General features: G+C 64.4%; 1 protein-coding gene across 1 annotated transcript; it reads right to left on the bottom strand.

Annotated features, from left to right (window-relative positions):
• Positions 1 to 9,398: 9,398 nt before the first annotated feature.
• Positions 9,399 to 26,343, bottom strand: DENND4B (DENN domain containing 4B). The gene is made up of 27 exons (XM_040087975.2): positions 26,280 to 26,343; positions 24,964 to 25,273; positions 24,582 to 24,834; positions 24,425 to 24,494; positions 23,660 to 23,829; positions 22,781 to 23,022; positions 22,631 to 22,697; positions 22,484 to 22,542; positions 22,258 to 22,402; positions 21,818 to 21,993; positions 21,611 to 21,711; positions 20,574 to 20,789; positions 19,778 to 19,923; positions 18,919 to 19,058; positions 18,721 to 18,844; positions 17,911 to 18,117; positions 16,833 to 16,961; positions 16,606 to 16,750; positions 14,924 to 15,444; positions 13,933 to 14,055; positions 13,417 to 13,592; positions 13,080 to 13,197; positions 12,254 to 12,487; positions 12,074 to 12,173; positions 10,585 to 10,750; positions 10,451 to 10,515; positions 9,399 to 10,217 (listed from the first exon to the last, which is right to left on the bottom strand). The coding sequence occupies exons 2-27, from the start codon at positions 25,257 to 25,259 to the stop codon at positions 10,072 to 10,074; spliced, it is 4,335 nt and encodes a 1,444-aa protein (XP_039943909.1). The 5' UTR covers positions 25,260 to 25,273; positions 26,280 to 26,343; the 3' UTR covers positions 9,399 to 10,071.
• Positions 26,344 to 26,387: the final 44 nt, after the last annotated feature.

Raw genomic sequence — 26,387 nt, 5'->3', positions numbered from 1 at the left:
CCCGGATCCCTCCCCGACCCCGGATCTCCCGGATTCTGGATCGCCATCACCAGCCCCCAGATGCTGCAGCTCCGGGTCAAGCACAAAACGAACGATGGGAAGCAGGAAAAGCCAGGAAAAGGAGGACAATCCTCCCTCCCAAAAAGCGCTTCCCTTCCCTCCTAAGTTTGTGCTCTTGTCCAACTCGGTTTCTCGGGAGCGGGGAACGCCGGTGCCGTGCCCGGCGCCAGGGGCCTCACACCTCGTCCCGCCCCAGGATTTTTGGGAAGCGGGAGCAGAGAGGGAATTCCAGAAGGTGAAATGGGAGGTGGTGGCAGGGGGGGAGGAAAAGACCCCGAAAAACTCCACACAAAGTCTGAAAAGAGAGATAATTCCAGGAGATCCGGCTGGGACGGCTCGTTCCGGGGAAAGCCAGCTCCGGGAAAACCGAATCCAACAAAACCCGACGGGATGGAAGGTGCGGGGTGCGGGGGGAGGGAGCGCCCGGCCCCCTCCCCATCCGGGATGACGCAGACTTCCCAAGCTTCCTTATATAACGCTTCCCGATTTCCTCGACTGCGGGCGCTGCCTTTGTGCTCCGGCCGGGCCGTCGATGGCTAATTAACGACCCGATCGATTAATGGGATCGAGAGCGGGGCGGGGCGGGGTGACATCCATCCCGGGCACCGTTATTCCCGGCGGGGTTTTTTTTGTCACCCGGGGAAGGGTGGGACGGGAGCGTTCCGGCGGAATAGCGATGGTGGGAGCAGGGATTAAGGCGGGGGGGGGAAAAGTGGGGAAGAGGGAAGGGAGAATCGCGGCAAATCCCAGCACCGAGCGCTCCTTTAAAACGTTCCCTCGAGACATCCCCCGCTCCGCCGGCGGAAAAAAAAAAAGGAAAAAAAATAAATAAAATAATAAAAATAATAATTTAAGAAAAAAAAAGGCGGAAAAGCCTCTTTTAAAAAAAAAATAAACCCCTTTTGTCCTGTCCCGATTCCCAACCACCTCACGGGTACTTACAGGTACAACAGCGGCCGGAGTCGCCGAAAAAACGAGGGAAGGGCGCGGGGGGGCCCGGGAGGCGCAGGGGAAGGGGAAGGAGGAGGCCGGGAGCGGGGAGAACCCCGGGCTCCATCGCCCGAGGAGCCGCAGCCGCCGCCGGAGCCGGAGCCGCGCCGGGAGCGGGCCCTTCCCTGCCAATCATGCGCGTTCTGTTTTATTAAACAAAAGAAAAGGGGGGATGCTGACTCCTTCCCATGATGCCTCGCGGGGCAGGGAAAAAGAGAAGGGGGAAAAAAAAAAAACCCAAAAAAAAAGGGAATTTAAAAAAAAAAAAAAAAATCTGGGATGAAAAAAAATAAAAAAAAAAAATTAAAGGGGGAAAAGGGAAAAAAAAAAAAAAAAAAAAAAAAAACCGGTTGTGACCGGTTTTGGCGCTTCCCGACATGGAATTGGATCTGGATTTTTTTTTTTTTTTTTTTTGGGGGGTGGGGGGGGGGGTGGTTTAATTTTTTAATTTATTTTTTTTCCCTGGGATTTCGGCCGTCCCCTCCCCGCTCCCACCCCCGCCAACCCCCCGCTCCTGGCCCTCCGCCAAACTTTGTCTTCATTCATGGAAGCTCCTTCCCTCCCCTGGAATTTTAACTGTTTCCCTCCCAAAAAAAAAATAAAATAAAGGGAGGGTCGGGGCCGCGAAGCTGCCGCCGGGATCTGCCCCTCACATTCCCCAAATAAAAAAAAATAGCCCCCCTAAAAAAACCCCACGAGGCCCGAGGTTGGATCCGGCCTCGGGATCGCTCAGCCCAAGGCACGGCTGTGCTGGAGAGGGATGGTGAGAGAGCCCGGGAACGTGCTGAGGGATCCCGGGAACGTGCTGAGAGATCCTGGGAATGTGCCGAGAGATCCTGGGAATGTGTCGAGAGATCCCGGGAATGTATTGAGAGATCCCGGGAATGTGCCAAGAGATCCCGGGAATGTGTCGAGAGATCCCGGGAATGTGCCCAGGGAATCAGCCCAGGGATTCCGTGGAACGAACCCAGGGATCACAGGAATGTGCTGAGGGATCCCATGGAACTGCTGAGAGATCCTGGGAATCTGCTGAGGGATCCATGGAATGAACCCAGGGATCCAGGGGATGTGCCGAGGGATCCCATGGAACTGCCCAGGGATCCATGGAATGAACCCAGGGATCCCAGGGAACTGCCCAGGGATCCATGGAATGAACCCAGGGATCCCAGGGAACTGCCCAGGGATCCAGGGGATGTGCTGAGGGATCCCATGGAACTGCCCAGGGATCCATGGAACGAACCCAGGGATCCCATGGAACTGCCCAGGGATCCATGGAATGAGCTGAGGGATCCAGGGAATGATCCTGGGGATCCAGGGGATGTGCTGCAGGATCCCATGGAAGCGCCCAGGGATCCATGGAACCGCCTGGGGATGCGGATGGAGATGCCCGAGGAGATGCCGAGGGATCCGCCAGGAAGACACCGGGACGTCGATGGAGACGCCAAATTCCCGGCACCGGCACGGCGGGAAGGCGCCGGAGGACGCCGCCGAAGGGTCCCAGCCAAGGGAGGGAGCGGGTGCCGAGGATTCCCCGGGAACATTCCCTGGAGAAGCCCCGGCCGGGATGGGATGGGCTGGGAGGAGCCACCCTGGCCCTGGAGGAGGATCCAGAGGGATTCTGGCTCTCCCGAACCTCCCGGCCCAATTCCAAACCCGATTCCCACTCCGGGTCCCCACGGCTGAGGAGGGAACAGCGGGAAGAGGATGGGGACGGGTTTGGAGCCTTGTTAAGGAATTAACGAGTGCTTGGAGCGTTCACCACTGGGAGAATCCAGGGATGGAGAACCCCAGGAGATGGAGAATCCAGGGACGGGAAACTTGGGAGATGATGGAGAATCCAGGGATGGAGAATCCAGGGATGGGAAACCTGGGAGACAGAGAATCCCAGGAAATGGAGAATCACGGTGACGGAGAATCACAGGGATGGGAAACTTGGGAGATGGAGAATCACAGGGATGGAGTATCCCAGGGATGGATAACCCCAGGAGATGGAGAATCCAGGAATGGATAACCCCAGGAGATGGAGAATCCAGGGATGGAGAATCCCAGGGATGGAGAATCCCAGGGATGGAGAACATGATTTCAAACTAAAACACGGGAGACTGAGACTGGATATCTGGGATTCCTGGTTCCCTGCGAGGGTGGCGAGGCCCTGGCACAGGTTATCCCGGGAATCTGAGGCTGCCCCATCCCTGGAAGTGCCCAAGGCCAGGCTGGACAGGGTTTGGATGTCGGATTCCCCCAAACGGCCCCGATAATCCCGTAATCCCCAACATCCACGGCTTTATTCCACCCCTGAGGTGTGGGAGTCTGGGAATTCCGTAGCATTCCAGCACTGGAAACCCCAGTTTGCCTTTATTGGATAAAATGGAACAATTCAGTTTCCGAAGGGGGAAAGGATTAATTAGCTTTAATTGCACGCTCGTTTCCATGGATTTATCAGCTAATGAGGGGGTGGGATGGGCGCTGGGACGATTTATTCCAGGCTGCGTCCATGGAAAACGCAGAGGGCACAGGAGAGCAGCAGATTCCTTTATTTCTCCGTTCCCTGGTTTTTCGGGACCATTCCAGGCTGTTTCCGCCCTCCCTCGCTTCCTTTCCATCCCTGTTTTCTGCTGGACGGGGATTGGGGAAGGGATGAAATCCTTCCCAGCGCACTGGGGGAGGTTGATCCCTCCCGTCCCGCTGCTCCGACCTTTCCAATGGATCTTCCCGGCCAGGACGGGCAAAGGAAGCGCCAAAATTAATTGGATTTGGGGTTTTTTTCCCCCTATGGATCCATTCCCTGGGAGCTTCTTCTTCCAGGCTGAAAAGGCCTTTGAGGAGGTGTCTGAGCTCCTTTTATCCCAAATCCAAAGGATCCCGGGATTTTCTGGCGTGATCCCCCCACGGCAGAGGATTCCCGGATCCAACTCCCTCCTCCTTCCCGGCGTCAGCGCCATCCCGATCCGGCTCCAGGGCTGGGGAAGAGATTCTGGGAAAACTGGAGGATGATTAAGCAGGGAAAGGGAAGATTCTTCCCCAGCTGTGCCCATCCAACGGGAATCCAGAGGGAACTCAACGCCGGGATACGGCCACGGGAAATCCAGCACCATCCCGTTCCTACGGATTCACGCCAATCCCAGCTGGGATAAACCCCTCCGGTGCTCTGCCGGATCCCCTCAGGATTCGGGATCCGCTCCCTGGTGACGCCACCGTGGGCCGGGACAGGATTCCCATCCCGACGGACGGCGGTGCCGTTCCCAAGCGCATCCAGCAGCTCCCGCTTCCCAAATCCAGCGCTTCCAGGTGAAAACCGGCGGGCGCCACGCCGCGTTCCGGGATCTCCCGCTCCAACCTTCCTCCTTGGAAAACCAGGCCTGGGTGGGCGTCTTCCCCCTCTTCCATTCGTCATTCCAAACAAACTCCGGTGACTCCGGCCACGGATCCCGAGGCGCTGCTGCTCTGCGGGAATTCTCGCAAGGAACAACCCAGCAGCCACGGGAATGCCCCCGTCGCAGGAGTAGGTGTTGGAATTTGTCACGGCTCCAAGATTTGATCGGAATCCGGGATTTAACGAAGGATAAAAATCCACCAAGTTTGGAGTTACTCGAGGAGGAGCACGGGATCGTTCTGGAATTCCCTGGAATTCTCCTCCCCTCTCAGAACTCCGCACAGGGAGGATGTTGGGATGTGCTTGAGGAGCAGGGAAATTCCTTATGGATATGGGAGGAGCTCCTCCATTCCTCATCCCTGAGGTGGGTTGGAACCGGGAGCAAACTGGGAGCAGCCGAGATTCCCAACATTTCCTTCAGCCGAGGATCCAACCTGGACGAATCCCTGGAGCGTCGAGCTCGAAATTCCCTGGGGGCCGTGGATCCCATGGGAAAGAGCCCGAGCAGGTTTTCCATCCAGGAAAAACCAGAAAATCCCTAAAAACCGGGATCTGGGCAGCGCAGAGGAGCCACTGCATCTGGAGATCCGGTCCTGGAGCTTGGGGAATTTCAGGTGGATTTTGGGGAAATTCCCACTCACGAAACCAAAAAACGGATCCCGGGATGGATGACAAGGAGGAGCCGCCCCTTCCCACAGGGAGACGCAGCTGTGGCTCAGTCTCATCCCAAAAAAACCACCAGGATTCGTGGATCCATCTCCTGAGACTCCACGAAAACGAAGCCCAAATTTTATCTGGAAAAACACAGCGGGCACGGAAAACGCGCACAAACCCAACACCCGGCTCCAAGGAACCGGCGCGGATCCCGAAACGGGACAATTTCAGGATTTAGCCCCGAAATCCAGGCTCAAGCCTCATCGAGTGGAATCTACGGAGCGGGGATGGATGAGGATCCACGGAAATAAAACCCGGCCTCCTCGGTGCCGAGTCGGGGCTAATTTTAGGCTTGGAAGCGCCGCTCCCGACACCCTCCGGATTCCAAAGGGTGGTGCCGCTCTCCGGAGGGATTTCAGGCATATCCCAGATACCGCCATCCCAAACGCCCGGAGAAGATCCCACGTCCGAGGGGCGGAGTGGGATCCGTCGGGAAGCGTTATCCCCTTCCCCCCGGCCCGTCCCGCTGATCCCGGATCCGCCAGCGCCGGGAAGCGCCGCGCTCATCGGAAAATTCCTGACCCACTTCCCACGGATCGGGATGATGCCGGCACCGAGATTCCCAAAAGCCCGAACCCAGCGGGATGGGAGCGGCACGGAAGGAGCCCCAGACACAACAGGGCAGCTCCCGCGGATCCTTATCGGGAACGGGCCGGGATATCCTTGAACATTCCCTGTGTCCTGCTGGAAGGAGCATCAGGAGCTGCTCACGCCGTGGGAGGAAGAGCCTCACTCAGGAGCCGGGATGGGAGAGCTGGGATTGCCCACCCCGGAAAAGGGAAGATCCAAGGAAACCTTGGAGCGTCTTCCAGCGGCCAAAGGGGTTCTGAGGGACTTGGGACAAGGACACGGAGCGGCGGAAAAAGCAGGAATGGTTTTGAGCCGGGAAAGGGGAGATCCAGGTGGGATATTGGGGAGAAATTCCTGCAGAATTCCTGCACGTCCCAAAGCGTCCCGTCCCAGGCGCTGGCACTGGGAGCATCCCAAGATGCCATGAAATATGGAATATCCCAAAATACCTGGAAAAGAGCCTAGAGCACCAACAAAACCCACGGCAGACACAATCCCAGCCATCCGTGGCTGCGCTCCCCAGGACTACGGAGCAGAATTCCAAGATCTGTGCAAAACCCAAACTCAAATTTCCACCAGGAACGCCGATGGACCAAGGAGCGTTTTGCCATTGGATACAGAAGAGCCGAGCGCGGAAAACCGCCAGTGAACTGGGGAATAATCGGGAAAAAAGCTTCAGGGATCGATTTTCCTCAGATCCCGGCCCGGCGAGTGAAGGGGTCCGGGGAATTCCTCTCCCAAGAGGTGCATCCCCTTGGAATAGGACATCGGAGGGGAAGGCGCTTCCGAGACGATCCCAAGTGGGCTAAACCCGGCCGAGCAGGTATTCCCACCTCGCCCCGTCCCTGGAACACCGGAGGGGAGGCGGGGACGCGCCCCGCTCCGGCGGGATGCTCCGAGCGGAGCCGAGGTCGCCGGAGGATGGACGGATGCTCCCGGGAAAGGCGCCAGGGGAAGGTGATCCCAGAGGATCGGCACCGAGATCCCAAAGGACGGATCCCAGCGGATCCGACACCGCGGGAAGGCGACGGATTCCAGCAGGATGCTGGCGAGGCAGGGATGGGGGAATCCCTGTGGATACATCGCCTCCATTTCACCCCGGCAGCAACCGGAGCGTCGCGGGTGTCCCAAATCCCGGGATGTCTCCCTGCACCTCCAATCCTTAAAACCCCCCCAAAATTCCCGAAAAACCGCGGCTGGCTGCGCGATCCCGCCCCAACCCCCACGCGGGAGCACGGAGGAACAGGAGTCAAATCCTCCCACACTCCTGCCAGGAGGAGGCTGCTCCCATTCCCGTGCTCCCCCTTCCTCCTCCTCCTCCTCCTCCTCCTCCTCCCGCCCGGCAGCGGCCGAGGAGGCTCCAGAAAATCAAATGGATATTTAAAAAAACCAAAAAAAACCGGATCAAAAACGCTCTGGAAAAGCCAAATCGATCCTGGCGCATCCATGCACCGCCGCTCTTCCTCCCTGCTCCCAGATTCCCAAATCTCCTCCTCCTCCTCCTCTCTTCCCGGCAAACCACCCCCTCCCCCCGCCATCACAGATCCCTTCTCCAGGCTCCAAGGGGAGGGGAAAGCGCCCGAACGCCTCAATTTTGGGAATCTGGGGAAGGATTCTCCTAGGGGAGCAGAAATCCTCATCCTTGCGAGGAGAAATCCTCGTGGGAGAGGATCCCCAGCTTCCCAAATGCGGGTGAGGAAGGGTCCGTGCCCTCCCCTCCCACCCCAGTGCGGCGTTTTCATCCCGATCCCACCCAAAAATCCGGGAAGGGGCGCGGGCAGTGCCCACGGGGAAGGAGCCGGCATCGCCGGAGGCTCCTGCTCCGCGTTTTCCCGGGGATGGCAAAGTTTCCCTGCTGGCTTTGAGCTGGGGAAGCAGCACCGGGGAAGTGAGGGGGGGACAGCAGGAAAAGAGGGAGAATCCCGCGGGGCGGAAATCCTGGATGAGGCCGGGAGCCGCTTCCAGCAGGGAACGGGGAAAGGATCGGGAGGCGCTCCCGAATCCCGGCACGGAACAAAGCGGGGTTCGTGGGGGGCCGATCCGAGGGGTTCCCGGCGTCCGCCCCCCTAAATCCCTCCGGGAACCGCCGCGCCGCCCCCGTTCTCCCGGGGGATTCCTCGGAGCTCCCCTAGACCTCCGGGACTGACCCCCAAAATCACCGAGCTCTGCTCCCCCAAATTCGCTGTGCTTTGCTCCCCAAGATCTGAGCTCTGCTCCCCAAAATCCCTGAGCTCTGCCGCCCAAAATCTGAGCTCTACACCCCCCAAATCTGAGCTCTGCCCCCCAAAATCCCCGTGCTTTGCTCCCCCAAATTCATCTGCTTTGATCCCTGAAAACCTCTCGCGCTCTGCTCCCAAAAATCCGAGCTCTGTCCATCCCCAAATTCCTTCAGCTCTGCCCCCCACCAACCCGTCAGGCTGTGCCCCAAATTTGAGCTCTGTCCCCCCCCCCATCGCCAAAATCCCCGAGCTCTGCACTCCCAAGCCTCTGAGATCTGCGCCCCAAAATCCGAGCTCCTTTCCCCACGATCCTTGCGCCTCTGCTCCCCCAAATCCTTGGGATCGGACCCCCCACAAATCCCTGAGCTCTGCTCCCCCAAGTCCGAGCTCCGCCGCCGCCCAACCCCTCGGGCTCTGCCCCCCCAAATCCCAGCTCTGCGCCCCCAAGGCACAGCCGAGATCGCCCGCAACCCCGCGGGCTCTGCCTCCTGCCCTCAGCCCCCCCCAAATCCGCCCTCAGCCGCCCCCAAATCCCCCCCACCCGCTCAACCAGGCCCTGCCCCGCCCCCGCCGGGCCCGGCCCCGCCGCCCCCGCGGGCCTCACCTGCCTCGGGGGGCGCGGGGGATCGCGGCGGGTTCCCGGCGGCTCCCGGTGGATTCCCGGCGGATCCCAGCGGATCCCGGCGGATCCCGGCGGGTCCCGGGGGGTCCCGGGGGTCCCGGGCCGGGCGGGCGGAGCAGACGCGGCCGCCGCCGAACGCAACCGGCACCACCACAAACAATGCCGCTGATTGGCCGCCGCCGCCGCCGCGCCCGCCCCGCCTCCCGACCCCAGCCGCGACGCCCATTGGTTCGGTGCCCAGACGGGCACCCTTTTTCACCAGTCGAATCGAGGCGATCCGCTCTTGGGCCGCCTGGCACCTTTTACTGGCTGTCCCAGAGATTATTGATGTCCCGCTGCGCCAATGGAAACACGCCGAGCTTCCCCGCGGGGCGCCTTTAATGGGTCCCCGAGTCTGAACATCCGGGTATCGCGGGCGGCGCGCGGTGGCGGCGCGCGACTTCTCCCCCGGCCCGGGAGGGAGTTTTGGCTCCTCGCGGCCGCCGTACCGATCCCGGGCCCGATACCGGCCCGGTTCCGCCCCACGTGGCGCCGGTGCGGGGCTCTGGGAACGGTCCCGGCTCCGGGGACACCGGGCAGAGTCTCCCCCCACGCCGCCAGGCGCGGCGGAGCGGCGGCGCGCAGGGCCCGGCGCCCGCGGGGCCTCATGGCCCGTGCCAGGATCCAAGATGGCGGCCTGAGGGCAGCGCCCGGGCCGTGCCAGGGCCCAAGATGGCGGACGCGGCTTCACCTCCCCCCCATCGCCACCCCCGGGGGGTTCCGCACCCCCCAGACCCTCCCCACTAAAAAAAAAAAAAAAAAAAAACCCAACAAAAAAATCACCCTGGAGGCAGCGAGGAAAATACCGCAGCAGCTTTTATTTACAGGCCCCTGGGGCGGGGGCTGCTATTGCACAGTGCAAGGGGAGGGGGCGGCCCCGAACCCCCTCCCAATGGCCACCAAACCCCCCCGGGGGGCGCGGAAGGGCTGGAGATTGTGAGGGGACAAACCCAGAGCCTTGGCACCACCTGAGGGGGGGGAAAAAAAGCCAAACCCAACTTCCCCCCCCCAGGGGTGAAAACGGGGCTTAGAAATGAGGAGGGGGAAACACCCAGAGCCGCCCTGCCCGCGCTCTCACTCTGGGCGAGGGGTTGAATAAATAAATAAAAATATATTAACACTGACATATAAAACCCGTCGTGAGCCTGGGGGGTTGCCTGGGGTGGGGGTCCCTTCTCCCCCCAGCCTGGAGGATTTGAGGGGGGTCCTGGGGGTCCCTTCTGCTCCCTGCATCAACCGAGGGTGGCCTGGGGTGGTGGGGGTCCCTTCCCCAAAATTCGGGGGGTCCCTTCCCCACCTCTACCCTCCCCCAGCACTCGGGGAGACCCTGCCACGCTTTTGGGGGACGCTGGGGAGGGGTCTCATTCCCCCAGGGCGGGGGTCTAACACCGGGGAATCCTTCTGCCCCACCCTGGAGCATTTGAGGCGTTCTGGGGGGGGGGTCCCGGTCTCCGGCCCGGGTTTGGGGGGGTTGGGGTCCCCGCTCAGCACTCGGGGGGAGCCCCGAAGGTTCGGCGGCAGTCGGAGGCTTTGGCGCTGGGGGGCTGCGCCCGCCGCCGCCGCAGCTCGTCCCTGCCCAGGGCGCCGCCGAGCTTCCCCAGCGCCGAGCGGTACCGGCGGTCGAAGGCGGCTGTGGGGGGCGAGAGCGGGCTCAGCCCAAAACCCCTGAGACCCCCCGCCCAGGGTACCCCCATGAGTGACCCGGACCCCTCTGTGCCACCCCTGAGCTCCCCTCGTGTTCCCCCCGCCACGGTTCCCACCGTGTCCCTCTGTGCCCCCACCCCGGACCCCCCGTGTTCCCCTCCCGAGCCCCCCAGCAGCACCCAGGAGTCCCCTGAGCCCCCTCCTCGTGTCCCCCCTCACCGATGTCCGTGTGCTCCCGGCCCATCGCCGCCAGCGTCAGGAACAGCAGCTCCCGGTAGATGCTCCTGGAGGAGGAGCCATCAGCGGATTTTGGGGGGATTTGGGGGGGGATTTTGGGGGGGGGGGGTCTGTACCTGTGCAGGGTCCGGGGGGCTCCGGGCGCCGCGAGGGTCTCCAGGAAGAGCCCGATGGCTTTGTGGACCTCGTTGAGCCCCACGTGGCTCAGCAGGGCCTCGAGGAACGGCAGCGAGAACGGGGCGGGAGGGGGTCCCCAGGGGTGCAGCCGTGGGGGGATGTTACCTGGGGGACCCCAAAATGTGACCCCAGAGTGACCCCAGAGTCCCCAAATCCCCAGGGGTGTTCCCTGGGGGACCCCAAAGCGTGACCCCAGAGTCCCCAAATCCCCAGGGATCTTACCCCCGGTGGCCCCGAGGTGTCCATGATCCCCCTCTTTGCTCTTGGCCATTCCCCTACTCCTTCCATCCTCCTGTGCCTCCCATTCCCACATCTCCCATTCCCATATCCCCGTTCCCATTCCCCATACCCCATTCCCACATCCCCATTCCCGTACTCCAATCCCAATCCCACATCCCCATTCCCCAATCCCACATCCCCAATCCCCATTCCCGTACCCCAATCCCCCAGTCCCACATCCCCGCTCACAGGATGTACACCGTCCCCATTCCCCAATCCCGTACCCCACATCCCAATCCCACATCCCATATCCCCAATCCCACATCCCCGCTCACTGTGCAGCCTCCACAGGATGCACAGCGTCCCCATTCCCCAATCCCATCTCCCCAGTCCCATATCCCAATCCCACATCCCTGCTCACTGTGCACTCTCCACAGGATGTACAGTGTCCCCATTCCCCAATCCCGTACCCCATATCCCAATCCCACATCCCATATCCCCAATCCCCCATCCCCGCTCACTGTGCACTCTCCACAGGATGTACAGCGTCCCCATTCCCCAATCCCATATCCCCAATCCCATATCCCCAGTCCCATATCCCCAATCCCCCATCCCCGCTCACTGTGCACTCTCCACAGGATGTACAGCGTCCCCATTCCCCAATCCCGTACCCCATATCCCAATCCCACATTCCATATCCCCAGTCCCACATCCCAATCCCACATCCCACATCCCAATCCCACATCCCAATCCCAATCCCCCATCCCCGCTCACTGTGCACTCTCCACAGGATGTACAGCGTCCCCATTCCCCAATCCCATATCCCCAGTCCCACATCCCAATCCCACATCCCACATCCCAATCCCACATCCCAATCCCAGTCCCCCATCCCCGCTCACTGTGCACTCTCCACAGGATGTACAGCGTCCCCATTCCCCAATCCCACATCCCAATCCCACACCCCATATCCCAATCCCAATCCCCCATCCCCGCTCTCTGTGCACTCTCCACAGGATGTACAGCATCCCCATTCCCCAATCCCACATCCCATATCCCCAGTCCCACATCCCAATCCCACATCCCACATCCCAATCCCACATCCCAATCCCCCATCCCCGCTCACTGTGCACTCTCCACAGGATGTACAGCGTCCCCATTCCCCAATCCCATATCCCCAGTCCCATATCCCAATCCCCCATCCCCGCTCACTGTGCACTCTCCACAGGATGTACAGCGGCGGGCAGCTCTCGGGCTCGGGGCTCAGCACATCCCACAGCAGCCGCACGCGCACCCGCCACGGCTCGGGGGGCTGCGGCACGGGGCGGCACGTGAGGAATCGTCACCCCCGGGACCCCTCACGGCCACACACCCCCCCAAAAAAAAACCCACCTGGGGGTCGCGGGGGGCGTGCTGGGAGCCCAGCAGCAGCAGGGGGAGGTTGCTGGGCAGGGCCAGGCGCTGGAAGTACCACACCAGGTTCCAGTAGATGATGGGGTGGCTGTCCACCAGCTCGGGCCGTGCCAGCAGCTCCCCGCCCTCGTTCTCCACCAGGCTCTCCAGCTCCTTGCGCAGCACCAGCGGGCTCACGTAGGCGAAGGCCACGCGCTCACAGCGCCCCGGGGGCTGCGGAGAGAGGGGTTGGGGGGGGGGGGAAACACTTGAGACCCCCGAAAAACTGGGGGAAAACACCGCCCTGCCCAGCCCGGTAATGCACCGGGAGCTGGGGATGGGGGGAACGCGATCGGCACCCCTTAACTGCGGCGGTGAGGGACGCCCTGTCCAGCCCAAAGCACCAAAGCACCGGCAGCGGCCCACAAATGCCAGGTGGGACTCTCCCAACCCCCCAAATCACAGGGATGAGGGACCCCTCCCCATTTTCCACCCCTGCAGGGATCCCTCCAGCCCCAGTCCTGGGTGAATCCCCCATTCCCAGCACCAATCCTGGGTGAATCCCCCATTCCCAGCCCCATTCCCAGCCCTGATCCCAGCCCCAATCCCAGCCCCATTCCAACCCCACTCCTGGGTGAATCTCCTATTCCCAGCCCCAATCCCAGCCCCACTCCTGGGTGAATCTCCCATTCCCAGCCCCAATCCCAGCCCCATTCCAGGGTGAATCCCCCATTCCCAGCCCCATTCCCAGGTGAATCTCTCATCCCCAGCCCCATTCCCATTCCCAGCCCCATTCCCAGCCCCACTGCCGGTGTCCCCCCGGTACCGGGGTGTCGGCGCAGCCGTTGCAGAGCTCGGGGCTCTCGTCCAGCTCGAGGCAGCGCCGGCGGTCGCTGAGCACCGGCCCCTGCGGGGAGGGGGGCACCGGGCCGGCCCCGGGGGGGCTGTGGGACACACGGGGGGGTCACGGGAATTGGGGGACACGCCTGGGGTCCCCACAGGATGTGTGGAAGGATTGGGGGGAACGGAGGGGAGCAGCGAGGGGTGTCGGGGACACCTTGGGGACGTCGGGAGGGCGCTCGGACGTTGGGGTGACCCCACAGAGGATGGGGGTCCCCGAGGAGGTCTGGGGGTGTCCCGGGGGGGTTTCCGGGGGGTCCCACCTGGGGGGCCGTCGGAAGTCGCGGATCTCGATGCTCAGGAAGGGCACGAAGGAGCGGGAGCAGAAGGGGCAGGAGGTGTTGAGGTTGGAGTCGTCCGAGGTCCAGCCGGCCATGAGCTCCTCGTCGAACACGAGCCCGGCGCAGCCCGGGCAGCGCGAGCAGCTGGACAGCAGCACCTGGGGGCACCGGGCACGGCGGCCTGAGCTGGGCTCTGCCCCCCGAAACCTGAACTGAGCCCCCAAACTGCGCTCTGAGCCCCCAGACTGGGCTCTGAGCCCCCGAACCTGAGCTCTGAGCCCCCAAAACTGGGCTCTGAGCCCTCAAACCTGAACTGAGCCCCCAGACTGGGCTCTGAGCCCCCGAACCTGAGCTCTGAGCCCCCGAACCTGAGTTCTGAGCCCTCAAACCTGAGCTCAGTCCCCGAACCTGAGCTCAGTCCCCACACCCCTGTGCCCCCACACCCCTATGTCCCCACACCCCTGTGTCCCCACACCCCTGTGCCCCACCCTCTGTCACCTCCAGGGCAGGGGGCTCTGTCCCCGCTGTCCCATCCATGCAGGGCTCCGTGGGTTTGGGGGCTCCGGTGCTGCCCCCCGAGGCATCGGACAGGTCCAGCTCACTGCCCAGCGACACGGAGCTCTGCGGGGGGACACGGGGTCAGGGGGGACAGACGGACACACGGGGACACACCGGGACACACCGGGACACACAGTGACACGGTGACACACACACAGTAACACACATAGTGACACACACAGTAACACAGTGACACACACACACAGTGACACATGGTGACACACACAGTGACACACACAGTGACACACACACAGTGACACACACACAGTGACACACACAGTGACACAGTGACACAGCGTGAAACACACAGTGACACACACAGTGACACATACAGTGACACAGTGACACACAGAGTGACACACAGTGACACAGTAACACAGAGTGACACACAGAGTGACACAGTGACACACACAGAGTAACACGCAGTGACACAGTGACACACAGTGATACACACACAGTGACACACACAGTGACACACACAGTGACATGACACACACAGTGACATAGTGACACATTAACACACACAGTGACACACCCAGTGACACACGGTGACACACACAGTGACACACACACGGTGATACACACACAGAGTGACACGCAGTGACACAGTGACACACACAGTGACACACACACGGTGATACACACACAGAGTGACACGCAGTGACACAGTGACACACACAGTGACACACACACAGTGACACACACACAGTGACACAGTGACACACAGTGACACACAGTGATACACAGTGACACACACAGTGACACACACAGTGACATGACACACACAGTGACACAGTGACACATTAACACACACAGTGACACACAGTGACACACAGTGACACACACAGTGACACACAGTGACACACACAGTGACACACACAGTGACACACAGTGACACACACAGCGACACAGTGACACGCAGCCCCGGTACCTCCGACGCCGTGGACTCGGGCCGCTCCCGGGGTCTCAGCAGGCTCTCAGCTGCGGGGCTGCGGCGCCACGGGGGCTCCGCGTCCCTCTGCTCCGAGCCCCGGCGCGTCCCGGGCTCCCGGGGGGGCTCGGCGGGGCGCGGCGGCGGCGGCGGCGGCCGCTTGCCGGGCGACAGCAGCTGCTGCAGCTTGGCCGCCAACCCCCGGCGCGGGGTCACCCCGCCCCCGGGACCCCCCCCGGGACCCCCGCCCGGGCCCTCGTCCCCGCCGCTCTCGTCCGTGCCCACGTCCGAGAGGCTCCCGTGGGCAGAGCCGGGGGGGGCCGGCGGGGTGGGGGGCGCGGGGGGCGCGGGGGGCGACCCCGGCCCGGCTCGGGCCCCCCCCTCGCTCCGGGAGCTGCCGGGGAAACTGAGGCTGCCGCTCTTCACCAGCCGCGGCGCCGGGGTTGGGTCCCGGAGGCTGCGACCTGCCCAGGTGGTCTGGCGCTGCAGCGGGGGGCGTGGGGCGGGGGCGGCCCGGGCACCTGAGAGGGGGGGACAATGTGGGGTGAGTGAGAACAGACCCACAAATGGGGAGAGACAATGTGGGGTGAGTGAGAACGGACCCACAAATGGGGAGAGACAATGTGGGGTGAGTGAGAACGGACCCACAAATGGGGAGAGACAATGTGGGGTGAGTGAGAACGGACCCACAAATGGGTAAGGACAATGTGGGGTGAGTGAGAACGGACCCACAAATGGGTAAGGACAATGTGGGGTGAGTGAGAACGGACCCACAAATGGGGAGAGACAATGTGGGGTGAGTGAGAACGGACCACAAATGGGAAAGGACAATGTAGGGTCAGTGAGAACGGACCCCCACAAGTGGGTAAGGACAATGTGGGGTCAGTGAGAGCAGCCCCACAAATGGGGAAAGGACAATGTGGGGTGAGTGAGAATGGACCCCCAAATGGGGAGACACAATGTGGGGTGAATGAGAATGGACCCACAAATGGGGACAGGACAATGTGGGGTGAGTGAGAACGGACCCACAAATGGGGACAGGACAATGTGGGGTCAGTGAGAACAGACCACCAAATGGGGACAGGACAATGTGGGGTGAGTGAGAACGGACCCACAAATGGGGAGAGACAATGTGGGGTGAGTGAGAACGGACCCACAAATGGGGAAAGGACAATGTGGGGTGAGTGAGAACGGACCCCCAAATGGGGAGAGACAATGTGGGGTCAGTGAGAACGGACCCACAAATGGGGACAGGACAAAGTGGGGTGAATGAGAATGGACCCACAAATGGGGACAGGACAATGTGGGGTGAGTGAGAACGGACCCACAAATGGGTAAGGACAATGTGGGGTGAGTGAGAACAGACCCACAAATGGGGAAAGGACAATGTGGGGTCAGTGAGAGCGGCCCCACAAATGGGGACAGGACAATGTGGGGTCAGTGAGAGCCGCCCCCCATCGCCCCCATCCTGGGGGTACAGCAGCTGCCAATAAGGGAACAGAGCCCCCCAAGGACCCCCATAACGCCCCCCACCCCAGGGGGGGTTCAGGCCCTGCCAGGAGGGTACACAGCAGAGTCTGGGGTCTCCCCGAGACCCCCCGAGGTGCTCAGAGGGGCTCCATCACCTGCGAGGGGGCTGGGTGAGGACAATCCCCCCGCCCCGCTCCCCCCTCGCCCCTCACCCGGAGGGTCTCCGGCGGCGCTCCGGCGTTCCCGCTGCCGCAGCGGCTGCCGGAACTGCGCCGCCCCCAGCACCACGTTCCGGAGCTTGGCCCAGCGCAGCCGCCCGCCCTGCGTCCCCGCCGGCCACTTGCTCTCCAGCACCGCCTGCCAGGGGGGACACGGAGGGGTCAGGGGTGGTCTGGGGACACCCCCAGGACCCCCTCCCTCTCTCCTGCCTGGGGGTGACCTTGTTGTAGTAGCCGTAGGTGACGGTGTTGGGGACGATGCCGGCGCGCTTCATCTCGAGCAGGACGCGCACGGACAGCACGGGCTCGCCGTACTGCCCGCAGAGCTGCATCAGGATGCGGTAGCACACCTGGCGGGGCGCCTGCACGTCAGCCCGGGGCCCCACGGCGCGCAATCCCACCCTCGTCCAGCTGGGAAAGAGCCCCGGGGTCACGGAGCCCGACCCACGCCCGATCCCCGCCGGGTCACCCAGACCAACGGGCACCTCCAGGGACGGCCGCTCCAAGCCCCGTTCCAGGAGGGATATTCCCGAATATCCACCCTGAGCCTCTCCTGGCCCAGCCTGAGGCCGTTCCCTCTCCTGTCCCTGTTCCTGGGAGCACAGCCCGACTCTCCCTCCGGCTGTCCCCTCCTGTCAGGGAGTTGTGCAGAGCCCCAAATTCCTCCAGAGGCTCCTTTTCTCCAAGTTGAACCCCCTTTTCTCCAAGCTGAGGCCCCTTTTCTCTAAGCTGAACCCGCTTTTCCCCAGGCTGAGCCCCTTTTCTCCAGGCTGAGCCCCTTTTCTCCAGGCTGAGCCCCTTTTCTCCAAGCTGAGTCCCCTTGTCCCAAGGCTGAGCCCCTTTTCCCCAGACTGAACCCCTTTTCCCCAGACTGAACCCCTTTCCTCGAGGCTGAGCCCCTTTTCCCCAGGCTGAACCCCTTTTCTCCAGGCTGAGCCCCTTTTCTCCAAGATGAGTCCCCTTTTCTCCAAGCAGAACCCCTTTTTCCCCGAGGCTGAGCCCCTTTCCCCAGACTGAACCCCTTTTCCCCAGACTGAACCCCTTTTCCCCAGGCTGAACCCCTTTTCTCTAAGCTGAACCCCCTTTTCCCCAGACTGAACCCCTTTCCCCGAGGCTGAGCCCCTTTCCCAGCTCCCCCACGACCTCTCCACTCCCTCCTCCTGCTCCTCCAGCCCCTCACTGTCCCTCCTGCCCCGAGAGCCGCGCCGGGCACCGGCCGCTCCCCTCCGGGGACTCCAGCACTCCCCACCCCGGATGCCCTTTTCCCAGGAGGATCTCCAGGCCCGGGACCCGACGCACCTCGTCGGGCAGCACCACCTTGTGCTGCTCCATCTTGCGCAGGACGTCGTAGGCGAGCTGGAGCGCGCGCAGCTTGGCGGGGGCGGCGCGCACGTGCGTGGGCAGGTAGAGGAACCAGAGGCCGTAGCAGTGGCCCAGCAGGCACCGCGCCCACAGCTCCGGCACCGCCGACGACTTCTGGGCCACGCGCTGGGCCACCTTCATCTCCTGGGGACACCCGGGGGGACGCCGAGGGTCAGGGGACGGCAGTGGAGCCCCTCAGCGCCGTGCACAGGGGGGCACCTGGGCGGGTGTCATGGCTCAGGGGGACACCTGGGCGGGTGTCACAGCTCAGGGGGACACCTGCATGGCTGTTGTGCCATCTGTGCACCTGTCCAGGTGTCACAGCTCATGGGGACACCTGCATGGCTGTTGTGCCATCTGTGCAGGTGTCACAGCTCACGGGGACACTGAGCACACTGAATCACATGCTGTCAAACCTGTGCACCTGTCTGGGTGTCACAGCTCAAGGGGACACCAAGCCAGGTGCTGTCACACCTGTGCACCTCTCTGGGTGTCACAGCTCAAGGGGACACTGAGCCAGGTGCTGTCACACCTGTGCACCTCTCTGGGTGTCACAGCTCACGGGGACACCGAGCCAGGTGCTGTCACACCTGTGCACCTCTCTGGGTGTCACAGCTCAAGGGGACACTGAGCCAGGTGCTGTCACACCTGTGCACCTCTCTGGGTGTCACAGCTCACAGGGACACCGGGCCAGGTGCTGTCACACCTGTGCACCTGTCCAGGTGTCCCAACCACGCCGTCCCTCACCTGTTTGGTGCGCCGAGGGGCGGGGCTGCTCGGGGCGCTGCTCCGGGCCTGGCACAGCTGAGCCACCAGTGGGTCCCGGGGGGGTTCCAGCAGCTCCGGGCGCAGCGTGGGGAACCCGTCATACCTGGGGAGGGGGGGCACAGGTGAGGGGGGGGTTTGGGGAGGGGGACGCGCAGGGGGAGGGCCCGGGGGTCTCACCTGTAGCGCGCGGGGGGCTCGGTGCCGTCCGGCCCCGCCGGCTGCTCCGGGGGGGTGATGAACACCGTGTGCTCCCCGCCCCGGGGATCGTCCAGCTCCATCAGGGGAGCGTCCTCGGGCTTCTCCAGATCCACCTGCACCTGGGGACGGGCGGTGGGGTCACCCGGGGTGGGCACGGGGACAGCTGGTGGGCACAGGTGTGAGGGACTCATACACCGAGGGGGCACAGGGACACACCTGGTGGGCACAGGTGTGAGGGACTCACACACAGAGGGGACATGGGGACAGCTGGTGGGCACAGGTGTGAGGGACTCATACACCGAGGGGGCACAGGGACACACCTGGTGGGCACAGGTGTGAGGGACTCACACACAGAGGGGACATGGGGACACACCTGGTGGGCACAGGTGTGAGGAACTCACACACAGAGGGGACATGGGGACAGCTGGTGGGCACAGGTGTGAGGGACTCACACACAGAGGGGACATGGGGACAGCTGGTGGGCACAGGTGTGAGGGACTCACACACAGAGGGGACACGGGGACAGCTGGTGGGCACAGGTGTGAGGGACTCACACACAGAGGGGACATGGGGACACACCTGGTGGGCACAGGTGTGAGGAACTCACACACAGAGGGGACATGGGGACAGCTGGTGGGCACAGGTGTGAGGGACTCACACACAGAGGGGACATGGGGACAGCTGGTGGGCACAGGTGTGAGGGACTCACACACAGAGGGGACATGGGGACACACCTGGTGGGCACAGGTGTGAGCAATTCACACAGAGGGGACATGGGGACACAGCTGGTGGGCACAGGTGTGAGGAACTCACACACAAGGGACACACGGGGTCACACCTTGTCGACGCAGGTGTCGAAGAACTCGAGGCAGGGCTCGCGGTCGCTGGCGAAGGAGCAGTCCTCGATGAACTGCGTGAAGAGCTGCGTGCGCAGCAGCTGCCCGTAGAAGCGCTGGTACGCCCGCTCCCGGGAGTGCAGGAACCCTGAGGGGCACGGGGCGGGACCAGGGGACAGCGTCATCGGGGTGGGGTGGGATCAGTGGGGTGGGATGGGATGGGATGGGATGGGATGGGATGGGATGGGATAATGGGATGGGATGGGATGGGGATGGCACGCACAGGATGGGGATAAGTTGCGATGACACCAAACGGCTGGGATGGCACAGGACCCACCACCAGGTCATAGGACCCACTCCCAGGCTCACAGGACCAATCCCCAGGCTCACAGAACCCACCCCCAGGCTCACAGAACCCACTCACGGGCTCACAGGACCCACTCCCAGGCTCACAGAACCCATCCCCAGGCTCACAGGATCCATCCCCAGGCTCACAGGACCCACTCCCAGGCTCACAGAACTCACTCCCAGGCTCACAGAACCCACTCCCAGGCTCACAGAACCCACTCCCAGGCTCACAGAACCCATCCCCAGGCTCACAGAACCCATCCCCAGGCTCACAGGACCCACTCCCAGGCTCACAGAACCAACTCCCAGGCTCACAGGACCCACTCCCAGGCTCACAGAACCCATCCCCAGGCTCACAGAACCCACTCCCAGGCTCACAGAACCCATCCCCAGGCTCACAGGACCCACTCCCAGGCTCACAGAACCCGCTCCTCCCCGCTCCCCACGCACCCTGCAGCGCGAAGAGGCTGCCGGCGTCGCGGCCGGCCGGGGCGGGCGCGGGCGCGATGGGGCGCAGGAAGGAGCGGTACCCGCGCAGGGCGCAGGCCATGAAGCGCAGGAAAGCCGCCCGCGCCTCCAGCTCCAGCTGCGCCCGGCGCGCGCCCGCGGCCTCCGCGTCGCTCAGCACCAGCTCCGGAGGCTCCTCCTCGCCCGGAGCGCTCAGCACTGCGGGGACACGGACGGGACGGCGTCGGTGCCGGGGCTGGAGAACCCCGGGGGTGGGACTGGGAAAGCCCCAGGGATGGGACCAGGAAAGTTCCAGGGATGGGACTGGGAAAGCCCTGGGGGTGGGATCAGGAGAGCCCCAAGGATGGATCCGAGAGAGCTCTGGGAACAGGTCTGGGAGAGTCCCGGGGGTGGGACCGGGAGAGCTCCAGGGATGGGACTGGGAAAGCCCCGGGAGTGGGATCAGGAGAGCTCCAGGGATGGGATTGGGAGAGCCCCGGGAGTGGGATCAGGAGAGCTCCAGGGATGGGATTGGGAGAGCTCTGGGGGTGGGACTGGGAAAGCTCCAGGGATGGGACCGGGAGAGCCCCGGGGGTGGGACTGGGAAAGCCCCAGGGATGGGACCAGGAAAGTTCCAGGGATGGGACTGGGAAAGCCCTGGGGGTGGGATCAGGAGAGCCCCAAGGATGGATCCGAGAGAGCTCTGGGAACAGGTCTGGGAGAGTCCCGGGGGTGGGACCGGGAGAGCTCCAGGGATGGGACTGGGAAAGCCCCAGGAGTGGGATCAGGAGAGCTCCAGGGATGGGACTGGGAGAGCCCCGGGAGTGGGATCAGGAGAGCTCTGGGGGTGGCTCCAGTTGGCCAAGGAACCGTTGGGAAGCAATGCCCGGGGAAGGAGGGAATGAATCCACAGCTCTGGTCCTGCTTGGAAAACGCTCCCAACCCAGGGCGGGATTTCAGGGTGTCCTTTGATCCCAGCGAGTCCCTCCCGCCCCAGGACAGCCCGGACCCCGCAGCACGCCCCCAGGACCCCCACTCACGCTCGTCCAGCTGCTGGGACAGGCTGTGCAGCGAGGCCAGCAGCACCTTGCAGGGCCGGCGGGGCAAAGCGCGGGGCGACAGCAGCTTCCGCTCCTCGCTCCTGGGGGCACAGGCACGAGGGCAGGGCGGGACCCCCCTGGGATCCCCCGGGACCCCCCCCGGGACCCCGGCACTGCCCTCCCGCCCCCGGGCCCGGGGACACTCACTGGAAAATGGTGTTGGTGTCCAGGTCGACGAAGATGACGTCGCGGGGAGGCTCGTAGAGGTCGAAGTAGCTGGAGTGGATGCCTACAATGAAGGGCACGGGGGCACACAGCACGTCAGCCAGCGCCAGCGGGCACAGCGGGATGTAGGGGCACTGCCAGCGCAGGGGGAAGATCATCTGGGGACAGGACGAGGGCGGTCAGCGCGGCGGGACCCCCGGCAGGCGGGATGGGGGCTCCCAGCGCCGCGGGACGGGCTCTCCAGAGCTGCGGGACCGGGATCGCCGACGCCACGGGACCGGGATTCGCGGTCCCGTGGGATCGGGATCGTCAGCACAACATCCCCCCGTGGATGCAGATCTCCACGGCGCGTCCCCGGCACGACGGGATCGGCGATCCCAGCGCGGCAGGACGCGGATCCCCGGCCCCCTGCGGTCACTCACCGCCACCAGGGCTTCGCCCACGCTGGTCAGGACGTCGGGGCGCAGGGAGTGGATGAGCAGCTTCTGCTCGGTGAGGACGGCCACCAGCAGCGCCACGGCGTTGTCGGGGCCCAGGTTCTGCAGCAGCGTCAGGAAACTGGCCCCGCTGCGTGCGGGGACGCCAGCCCGTCACCCACGGCCCCCTCCCCAGCCGTCCCCGCCCCACACCGGCGTCCCCCAGCCCTACCTGAGCGGCAGCGGGGAGGACACGGGCCGGCACAGCAGCAGGCTGTCGTACGGGGACATCTGCGGGGACACGGAGACGCGCTGGGGGCACGCGGGGGACGCGCCGGGCCGAGGCGGGGAGGCTCGGGGGCGGTTCAAGGCGACTCACCTGGACCAGGATCCGCGGGCGCTGCGGGGACGGGAAGGGCACGTTGTGCATGAAGTGGGAGATGTGCCTGCGGGCGGAGCGGCCCCGTCAGCGGCGGGGGTCACGGCGGGGCCCCCGCCCCTCCCGGCGCCCCCCCTTCTCCGCGCTCACGTCTCCAGGGGCAGCACGTGGGGGCCCGAGATGGAGTAGCGGTAGATGAACATGAGGAACTTGCGGAAGACGTCGAAGAAAGGCCAGTGGGACAGGACGCAGATGCTCTTGCGGGTGTGCAGGGAGCGCCCGGGCACCGGCCGCCGGTCCACCACGCTGAGCAGCCCCAGGCGCAGCGCCTGCGCCTCCGACAGCCGCTCCCGCGGGAACGCCTCGTGGAACTGGATGGCGGCGCCGTACACCTGAGGGGAACGACCGTCAGGGCAGCCCGGGCACCGGGATCCCGGTCCCGTAACCTGGGAACCCCTGGCACCGGGATCCCGGTCCCACAGTGCTGGGAATCCCAGTCCCACAGTCCAGGAACCCCTGGCACCAGGGATCCCTATCCCAGAGCCTGGGAACCCCTGGCACTGGGGATCCTGGTCCCATACCCTGGGAACCCCTGGCACCAAGGATTCCGGTCCCATGAGGGCTGAGAATCCCTGTCCCACAGCCCAGGAACCCCTGGCACCGGGGATCCCTATCCCAGAGCCTGGAACCCCTGGCACTGGGGATCCTGGTCCCATGAGGCCTGGGATCCCCTGGCTCTGAGGATCCTGATCCCATCCAAAAGGGCTGGGAACCCCTGGCACTGGGGATCCTGGGCCAAAGCACTGGGAATCCTGGTCCCACAGCCTGGAACCCCTGGCACTGGGGATCCCGGTCCCACAGCCTGGGAACCCCTGGACACTGGGATTCCTGTCCCACAGCCCGGGAACCCCTGGCACTGGAAATCCCGGTCCCTCAGCGCAGGGGCTGTGGGTGCTGAATCCTTCGGACGCTCCCATGGCACTGGGGACCCCCATCCCACGCCCCCCCGAGCCCCCTGTCCCGCCGTGCCTTGTCCCCCGAGGCGCCGGTGAGGACGAAGGTGGAGAAGACGGGCAGGGGGTACTTGGTGCCCACGGGCCAGCTCTCGATGGTGGCCCCCATGGGCAGGCAGAACACGGGCACCGACTCGGGCAGCGGGAAGGATTCACTGTCCTGCTCGGGGTAGCGGCTCAGCAGCCCTGCACGGACACACGGACACATGGACAACAGGATCAGCCCCCCACGGCATCTCCTCCACCCCAAAGAGGAGGGGGCAGCCAGGTGAGCGCTCACAGCTGCACAAAACCCCTCCAAAACTCCACCTCCCAAAACTTCCCCCCAACAGGAAACACAACTGCCCTCCATCCCCTGTAAGAGATCCCACTGTCACCCCAATAAGAGATGCCACCCTTCCCAGTAAGGGACCCCACTGTCACCCCAGTAAGAGATGCCACCCTTCCCAGTAAGGGACCCCACTGTCACCTCAGTAAGAGATGCCACCCTTCCCAGTAAGGGACCCCACTGTCACCCCAATAAGAGATGCCACCCTTCCCAGTAAGGGACCCCACAGTCCCCCCTCCCCAGTGAGCGGCTCCAGTCCCAGAGGCCTGGCAAGGTTCCCCCCACAGCGGTGCTGGTCCCCGCCTCGTGCTCCCCAAACTCCTCTGAGGAGACCCAAGGGCTCCTGCACCTCCCCCAGATCAGCCCCACACCGGCTGGGGGACCTTAATTAACCCAGAAGATATTTCTAAAAACAAAAATGACCATAAGCTACCCCCAGCCCGAGGTGCCCACCTGCCTCGTAGACCAACGTGTTGTCCTTGGCCACGGCGATCTTGTAGCACAGGTACAGCGCGGGGCCCCACTGCCGGGAGGGATCGGGATTTTGGGGGTCAGCAGGGGCCAGCCAGCACCCAGGAGGGTGAGAAGGACCCCCCCCCCCAAAACCCACCATGCTGGTGTTGAGGTTCTTGTCCACGCGGCAGAAGGTGTGGGGCGTGCTCTCGCCCTTGCTGGGCATCACCAGGCAGATGTCGGTGACCCCCAGCGTGTGGTGGCCGGGGGGCTCGGCCGCGCGCCGGAACGTCAGGAACGTGCGCTGGTGGCCCGGGGAGCCCGAGGCCAGGTTGGCCGAGCGGCTGTAGGGAGTCGTGTCCAGGATGTGGTAGCCCGGCTTCGGGCGGTCCTTGCCCTCGTAGTGCACCCTGAGCGCGGGGGAGAGGAACCCCAAGAGTCACCCGGCACCTCCGGGCTCCTTCCCGGCTTCCCAAACTCTGCCCGCAGCCTGGGGCAGCAGCGCAGCGCAGGACTCGGGTCCTCCCCACACAACTCACCCCAGCTCGATCAGGGGGGGTTTGTCCCGCCCGCGTTTGTAGCACAGGAACATCTGGGGGTTGTTGAGCAGCCCCGCGTTGAGGTCCACGGGGTGACCCGACGTGCTGGTCTCGATGCAGGTGAAGCCCTGCGGCACCTCCTCGCCCTGCGAGCGGATGATCACGGCCACGTCCGTGATGGGCTCCCCGGGCCTCGCCGGCCGCGGCTGCTGCTCCTCCTCCAGCGCCCGCGACGCCTCCGCCAGCCCGGCCACCACGAAGTAATCCACGAGCTGCGGGGGCTTCTCGTCCGACATGGTTGTCACAGCATCTGCGGGGACACGGGCGATGCCGCCACCACCACCACCCCCGGCCCGGCCCCGGCCCCGCCGCTGCCCCCGGGGACGGGAAGGGAGGAGGTTTCCGGTCACGCCGCGGGACACGGGGATCGCCACAAACCTTCCAGCCACCCCTCCCCAGCACGGGCAGGTCCCCTCGACAGCGCTCGGAGGAAGGACCCCCACCCCGAGCCTCCCCGGGTCTGGGGGCTGCGCCCCTGCTTTGGGGACCCGGTCCTTTCCTGTGCCCCCTCCTCGTCCCCAGCGCCCTCGGTCCCCAGCAGCGCGCCCCGTCCCCAAAGTCCCCGCCGTCCCCAGAGCCCACGCAGTGTCCCGAGCCCCTCTCCCCGTCCCCAGCACCCCCGGCTTGCCCACGGGGAGCCCCTGGAGCCGCCGGAGCCGGAGAACGGGGGGAGCAGGAAAGGGGAAGGAAGCGGGCGCCAAGGCCCCGAGCGCCCACGTCACCCCGGCCCCGCCGCACCGGGGGGCGACACGGCCCCGACCCCAGCGCCGACAGCCCTGCAGGGGCACCCTGAGCTCGGGAGGGCACCCCCGGCCGTGGAGGTCACATCCCATCCCCGGACCGAGGGGTCGCAACCCCCTGGGAGCGGTGACAGCCCCTCACACGGGGGGACAAACCCCCCTGGGGACAGTGACAGCCCCAGCCTGGGGGTCACCTCCTGAGGAGGGCCTGGGAGGGTCCCCCATCTCCGTGTCCCCCCCCGGTGACCCCCCCGGTGGGTTCTCTGTCCCCGTGTCTCTCTGGGGGACGCCTCCGGAGCGTTCCCCGTCCCCGTGTCCGCTCCGGGAGCGGGACACCGGCGGAGTCCCCATCCCCGCGTGCCCCCCGGTGACTCCCCCACACCGGCGGCCACAGGCCCCGCAGGCGGCCCGGGTCCAGCCCCCGGCCTCGCAGGCCTCAGACCCGGCCCCGCAGCCCCCGCAGCCCCGCGGGACCCCCCGGCCCGGCCCCTCCACCGGGGTCCCCCCCCCCGGTACCTGCGGGCCGGGCCGGGCCGGGCCGGGGCCGCGTCTTTGGGCTCCGCTGGGCCGCGACCGCGCGCCCGCCCGGCCCCCGCCCGCGACAGCGCCCCCTGCCGGCCCGGA

The sequence above is a fragment of the Hirundo rustica genome, chromosome 29 (assembly GCF_015227805.2).
Source record: "Hirundo rustica isolate bHirRus1 chromosome 29, bHirRus1.pri.v3, whole genome shotgun sequence".
Taxonomy (NCBI): Eukaryota; Metazoa; Chordata; class Aves; order Passeriformes; family Hirundinidae; genus Hirundo; species Hirundo rustica.
Note: the sequence above shows the minus strand (reverse complement) of the source record. Positions and strands in the feature narration are given on the sequence as shown.

Bases quoted from the DNA above. Each gene is read 5' to 3' on its own strand.
- DENND4B (XM_040087975.2), bottom strand. From the start codon at position 25,259: ATGTCGGACGAGAAGCCCCCGCAGCTCGTGGATTACTTCGTGGTGGCC. The intron at 22,403-22,483 runs GTAGGGCTGGGG...CCCCGCACGCAG, and splicing joins TCCTCCCCGCTGCCGCTCAG to CGGGGCCAGTTTCCTGACGC. The intron at 12,174-12,253 runs GTGGGTTTTTTT...CCCGTGCCGCAG, and splicing joins ACGCCCCCCGCGACCCCCAG to CCCCCCGAGCCGTGGCGGGT.